The sequence below is a fragment of the Pholis gunnellus genome (assembly GCF_910591455.1).
Source record: "Pholis gunnellus genome assembly, chromosome: 13".
Classification (NCBI taxonomy): Eukaryota; Metazoa; Chordata; class Actinopteri; order Perciformes; family Pholidae; genus Pholis; species Pholis gunnellus.
In genome coordinates this window covers 1,407,826-1,414,414 of record NC_136540.1, presented here as the reverse complement: position 1 = coordinate 1,414,414, position 6,589 = coordinate 1,407,826, and the positions used below count along the sequence as shown (strand labels likewise).

Genomic DNA, 6,589 nt, shown 5'->3' with positions numbered 1-6,589 from the left:
TGTAGAGATGACATCAGTTGTTGTACAATGTGACTTGTTTTGGTTGAAAGATGTTTATGTTGCAGATTACAGAATAAGTAGTTTGGTGTCAACTGATCTGCTTTGCCCTCCTGCACTCACAATGTGCATACTTCATTTGTAAAATGAAGTATGCACATTGACATTCACGAAGTTACAATCGTATAAAGTACTAATTCAATAAGAATAATAATGCTTTGTCGATATGATTTTAATTTGCTTTTCTTCCGGGGTGGACATCTTTTTACAGCGTGCACATCGCCTCGCTCAGCCGGGGAAAACCCTTCCACAGCTCACGAATGTATAAAAGCGCGCGTCCACTCGGTGAGCAGTCAGTGCCCACTTCTGATCGAGACCTGTATCCAGGTGGATAACACAAAGACGAGGAGAAGCTTCTCTGGAACAAACTTAAACCAATCGGACTCTTCTCCTGCATTTTTTTCATCTTTACGGATCACAAAACAAACACATTCTGTAAGTGATTTGATATTTATCACTTCTTCTTGCATGGAATGCCTCATGATTTCTTTTTTTTTTTTATTGCCGTTATCTAATTTTGAGAATTAAAAAAATCTTGAGCACTCGAACAGGAATATAAAGTAGCCTCGAACATCTCTGTTGTTTTTTTTAGTTTTTCGGAAGGTGAAGTTAGCGTAGGTCCAATTCTTGCACACCACGCGCTCAGCAGTTGATTCAACTAAGATGAAATGAAATCTGCACCGTATCCATGCAGCAGTGCAGGAGGTGTGAGCTCTCCGCGCGCGCATGGGGTCTTTTTGGCGCACGTCTCCAAACGCCTCCTGCTCGGATAAATTCGACTTTTTTTTTCTCCCTCAAAGCTTTTCAGCTGCAAAATAAGTCCACGTGCATTTGAAAACTTTATTGAACGCTAAAGCCACAAAATCCCCAATCAGGAAATATGTTTTTTTTCTTTCTCTCAGTCTTTTGTGACCTTCATAAGTAGCGCCGACTCCTACGCGTAAACGCCCCCCCCCTGTTCGCTTGCCTTGCCCCGGCCGTGAACTCCTCACAGCCTTCTTCCGCGGCCAGCAGGCAGCAATAAATCTAAACTGCGGGAGTACATTTCCTCTCGCGCGCTGCTGTACATATCACATTCCTCACGTCTCGAGACTCATTTTTCCTTTTTGTTCGCTGCATATTTCAGGTCAAACATGCCTGTGTCAAGGATGAGGATGAGGCCATGGATCGAGAAGCAGATCGAGTCGAACGCCGTCTCGGGCCTGAACTGGATGGACAGGGTAAGAATCGAATTGCATTGGTTCATGTAAAAAAAAAAAATGTTACTAAACGTATGACGTGTGGTCAGTAAACCGAAATAAGGACAGAAACAGATATCTTGAAATGTATTTGTTGTAGATCAAGAACCGCAACATTGGTCAAGAGGGAAGTGATCTTCAAGGCTGCACGAGTTGTTTTTAAGTTTGATAACCACACAATATTTGCATGTTACCTTTAGAGTAGCAGCTTGTTTGAAGTTTGGATGGGTTTTGTGTTGTACAGAAAGAAAAAAAAAAAAGAAGTGTTATAGTAGAAAGCTGAGGAAAACGGAAACGTTTGAAACCAGACACCCTCCAAAATACGCGAGAGTTAGATGTGACCCAAGTTTGGTCTATTTCACAGATATTACAGTATATTCTATTTCTACTTTATCTGTGAGTGACAAATGGGACCAACTTGTCAAAGATAAATTAAAAACCTCTTCCTAACACGGCATGCTGCGGTTCAAACAAAAAAAAAACCCAGCTTGTTTGGTGTGTGTGTGTTTATCTTCTGTGGCGATTTGCTATGCAAACCATATCTTACCATAATCGTGGCTTTGTAGTCGAAAACTGTCGACATTAGCCGCTGAGTTTGAATGGCCGCCTTGCAGTCTTTGAAAAACGCGTGCTCCGTGTTTTAGTCTAGTCCACGCCGAACCCTCGATCCAACTCAGTATTTCCTTCTGTGTTCCTTTTCCAGGATAAGACGATGTTCTCCATCCCCTGGAAGCATGCAGCTCGCCACGGCTGGGAGATGGAGAAGGACGCAAATCTCTTCAAACAATGGGCCATCCACACAGGTGAGCAAGCGTGAACGCACACTCTGCAGATCCAAAACTGGGTGTGTTGTGTTTTTGGAAGTACGGGGGGGGGGTAGTGTGTTGTAAAGTGTTAGGAGACTAAACAAAGTGCATTGTGCAGGGAAACACGTGGAAGGTCAGACCTGCGACCCGAAGACCTGGAAAGCCAACTTCCGCTGTGCGATGAACTCGCTGCCCGACATCGAGGAGGTGAAAGACAAGAGCATCAACAAAGGCCACCAAGCTGTGCGCGTCTTCAGGATGCTGCCCGCCAGCCCCAAATCTAGAGGTGAGACAGGAAGCGGTTATTTTTCTTAATAGCGTCTGCTGGCTCTTTTTTTTTCTTTTTCTATCAAGTCAGTTTGATCTACGATGAAAACAATCTCAATGTTTTTCTTTCTTCTGCACAGATAAACGTTGCAAAGCGAAGGAAACAAACTCACGAAGGAAGGTAAAGATATCTTCTGCCCCTTTTATGTTTATGCTTTAGTGGTATTTTGTGTAACTTGTTGTTACATAGTCAGAAGCCGATTCACATTGAAAAACACATATTAATATGACTGTAGCCAGCCGTTTGTATTTTCTCATGTCCTGAATCTCTCTTTCTCTGCCTCCGCAGAACTCAATGATCAAGACAGAGGAAGACGAGGACTACAGCGACACTCCCATGCAAGAAGACACTTCATCCACTCAGGAGAACACGGTCGACAGCACGATGCAAACTGAGCAGCCAGGTGAGGGGGGAAAAAAAACAATCTGGATAATTAACGTTGAAATCTAGTGTTCCGTCCAGTCGTAGCGGTGTACTTGAAGCCCTTGAAGCCAGAGCATCGAGTGTATTTAACGCTTATTGTTTGATCTTTGCAGATTTCCCATTTGTGCCTCCGTCTGAAGTCCCCGACTGGAGTTTGTCGGTGGAAATCGACTCCGGCTTTTCAAACCACTTCAGCCAGAGATTCGAAGTTTCACCCGAGCACAGCACCGGTAAGACGACGGCGACGACGCGTGGCACACTTGCTAACAAATAAATGGTTTAAATTAAGACTCAGATGGATGGATATCATACTCACTGTCCCCTCTTCTTCGCCCTCCCTCTCCCTCTCTCTCCCTTTGCTGTGATCTTCCAGACTACGACTATTCCGCCGACATTGTCCAGGTAAGCACGGGACTATCTCCTCTTACCTGCATGCATTTTTCATTGACAGGAATACCCATGTTTGTCTTAGTCGGCCTGTTTGGCGAATGTATTGATACCCAAAACATTAAGACTGTTTGGTATTAAGGGGGGGGGGGGGCGGTAAGAGAAAAAAACAAAAAGATATCCATACTGAGTCCAGTGTTGCTCTTTCAGATTTGTCAGCAACTGGAGAAAGACTCACACTGGATGTTGGGCAGCTTTGACGGCACGGGGTTCCTGAGCAATGAAGCGTGCACCAGTCCAGGCAGCCAGTGGAGCGAATCGTCAGGTAAATGTCACCAACAGGTGGACAGACTGTCTCCAAATACATGTGCAACATGAGGCCTCCAGGAATGCGTTTCGGTATTTCTTAAAACATTATTAAAACACTGATGACAGTAGTAGGCACACTAGTGTGAGTTAGAGGGACGGTGGCTTTATGGCAAACTGGTACACCTTAAAACAAAATGTGCACCTGTTTCTATGAAAAATATTCAGCTGTAATTCTTAGATATGAGGATACGTTGAATAAAATCAAGTACTTACTGTTCTTTAAAAAGTTTACAGCAGTGAATTATCACTGTTGTACTCCAGCGATATAGAGGAATGTCACTTTCTGAAATGTTTTTAGTATTTAATAATGAAATAACATTCTTCTTCGCCATCCTGACCTTTAATTTTCCCTTTTTTTGTTTGTTTTCCAGTCGACGAACTAGAGGAAACGCCGCAGTACACGACTCTGGGCTCGGACAACGCAACCGCCACAGACGACATATGGAAGAGTTTTTTCCAGCAGTCGTCGTGAGAGATCTTCAGGACCAAAAAGGACAGGAGAGAGCTATTTGATACTTTTGGACTTTTTAAATAGAGCTCATTCTGTCCACCCTCTTCTCAGCTGAATCGACCGTCGGCCGCGGATTGACAATCCGAAGATTCGTCTCCATCCATCTCAGCCTTTGTGTGCCGTGTGCTGCGTTAGAGGAACTCGCACGCTGTTCATTTTAGATGTTTTTGGCTGGTTCAAGGCATTTTTGATGCTCAGTTTCTTTTGTGATGGTGGGTTGTAATAGCACAGGAGTGGGGACATGCCTAGGATCATACTCATGATTATGTATGAGGTAGACAATACTTACCTCAAAATACAGCTAGGCTACATAATCAGTGCGCTTAACATTTGACAGCTAGTTAACATGTAAAGTAATTCACATAATCTCTTTTCTCCGTTATCTGCAAGTAAGGTTCAGGAGAAACTTCTTAACTTCTGGTAAAAGCTCTACTTAAAAATCGCACAGTCCTTCGCTTAAAGCAGTCGTAGCCAATGTGTGTATATAGTTGTTTTTGTTTGTGTGTGGTTTTGTAAATAAATCTAAATGTGAATGAATATGATTCTTTATTATGAGTTTTATAAACGCTCCGGTGAAGTGTGTATATATATATATATATATATATATATATATATATATATATATATACATACATATGTGTATATATGGAAATTCTTTATCAGGAATTACTCCTTGAGACAAAACAAAAAAATTGCAACACCTACAAAATCAGGAGGTCAGTTATGGCATTAAGTAATAAAGTCATAAGACATAATTATAGAGATGCACAACTGATCCTATAATAAGAAGACAAGGTGGAAAGATGATATGGATCGGATATTTATTTATTTATATATTCATTCCAATCAGAGGGAGCTTCAAACAATCGTTTGATGCAGAGAAAATATCCTGAAGCAGTAGCTGTAGAATCATTTGATCGAAAGCCAGATTGAAAAAGTGATACAATATTGTACTTATTGAGATAATATGATAACAAATTAGTTTTTCAAATATGTTTGCAGTTCAAGTATTATCAAGTACATGATTATTGTAATAATTAAATCTTTAAAAAAGCTACAAAAATGCATTAGAAATTACGCAGCAACTCTTTTAAATATTGTTTTTGTTTAGAAATAGCTTATACTGGATTTAACATTTAAAGAAAACATATTTTTAAAAAGTGCAGTGAAAGAAAACCACAGCACTGATTATTTAACAGATATCTAGTAAGTCGTCCATTCGGTTGTTTTGTCGACCCTGCCCGGGGTTTCTCTGTAATCCCCACACACTTCTGAGGAAATAGTGCCGTTGCCAAACACACTTCATTCATGATGAGATCAGTCACGATCACGACAACAAACAGAAATACAAAAGGCTGAGCAGAGACGTCCACAGATAACCACAGAGCTGGCAGAACACACTTCTCTTCATTCATCACTTGAACCTCTTCAGGTTCGTCCAGGTTATTGTTTTGCTGATGATATAAGACTTCGACTCGTTGGTCCGGATGAACATAACAACAAGGAGACAATAGCTGATAATGCTCGAAAAACAGAGAAACTATTTTAGGATCAACTGTTGCGTGAGATGCTATATAGGGTAAAAAACCAAACTAATAGATATCACTAAGACACTTCTCCAGTTGATAACTGACATTAAGACAATTCTTTTTTGTATTACAAGTTTTCTGAAATGTTATGTTTAAGTATAGAAATGAGGCATTATGTGATGGTAACCTTTGGAGAATTTAGGGGAAATCTAAAAACACAAATAGACAAAGTAGTAAAATAAACTGTTAAATGTGTATTTTGGATGTTTTCTTTCCACTAGTCTGAGAGAAGACGTGTTATGGAAGCAAAATAGCCCAAAAATCTTGAGTGCATGAAAAACGATATTGTCTCCCCAAAGAGGTAGAAAACTGTGGATTCAAGTTTTATGTTTCTTTTTAATCACAAAGGACTTTAATACTTGAACGTCTCATCCCCCTGAATAAACATACAGCTTTATTTTTGGACCTGTTTTTAGAGATGTGTGGGATTGTTTCAGAGGCTTTTTACTTATTTATTCTGCTGTAACCACATTCCCTAAAATGTCTTTTCACAATATTCAGAAAAAAGAGAAGCCGGGCAATAACTTAACGTGATCAATAGAAGCCTGATTATAACCTTTTGTTCAAAGAGTAAACAGCTGTTTTGTAGCTGCAGTGCATTGTGGTCTATTGAGGTTAATGCCGGTGGACAGAGAGGCGTCTCAACCCTTTATTTTAATCAGCTTACTTATTAACTATTGGTGAAAAATGACAAATCATAGATAAGGATGCACTTAATCTGCTTGTTTGTTTTCAAAAGATTTAATTCTTTTTTTGTTAAACAAACAGATGACAAATTATACAGACAAAAGTGTGAAACACCAAATTTACAGACATCGATACAAAACGTATGAATGGATGCTTTATTTAGTGGAGTGTTGTGAATGTTTGTGGTCAGTATG

The 6,589-nt window shown here is 40.3% G+C and overlaps 1 protein-coding gene across 2 annotated transcripts; it reads left to right on the top strand.

Moving 5' to 3' along the window:
* Positions 1-336: 336 nt before the first annotated feature.
* irf1b (interferon regulatory factor 1b) lies at positions 337-4,652 on the top strand. Of its 2 annotated transcripts, XM_079172028.1 has the most exons (11): positions 337-492; positions 1,184-1,277; positions 1,396-1,423; positions 2,000-2,098; positions 2,220-2,387; positions 2,509-2,549; positions 2,718-2,832; positions 2,966-3,082; positions 3,226-3,254; positions 3,450-3,564; positions 3,980-4,652. In XM_079172028.1, exons 2-11 carry the CDS (start codon positions 1,191-1,193, stop codon positions 4,078-4,080), a joined length of 900 nt encoding a protein of 299 aa, XP_079028154.1. In that variant the 5' UTR covers positions 337-492; positions 1,184-1,190; the 3' UTR covers positions 4,081-4,652. The 2 variants fall into 2 exon arrangements, with proteins under 2 accessions (XP_079028154.1, XP_079028155.1); XM_079172029.1 differs by lacking the exon at positions 1,396-1,423 and having other exon boundaries at positions 338-492; positions 1,999-2,098.
* The last annotated feature ends 1,937 nt before the right edge of the window (positions 4,653-6,589 follow it).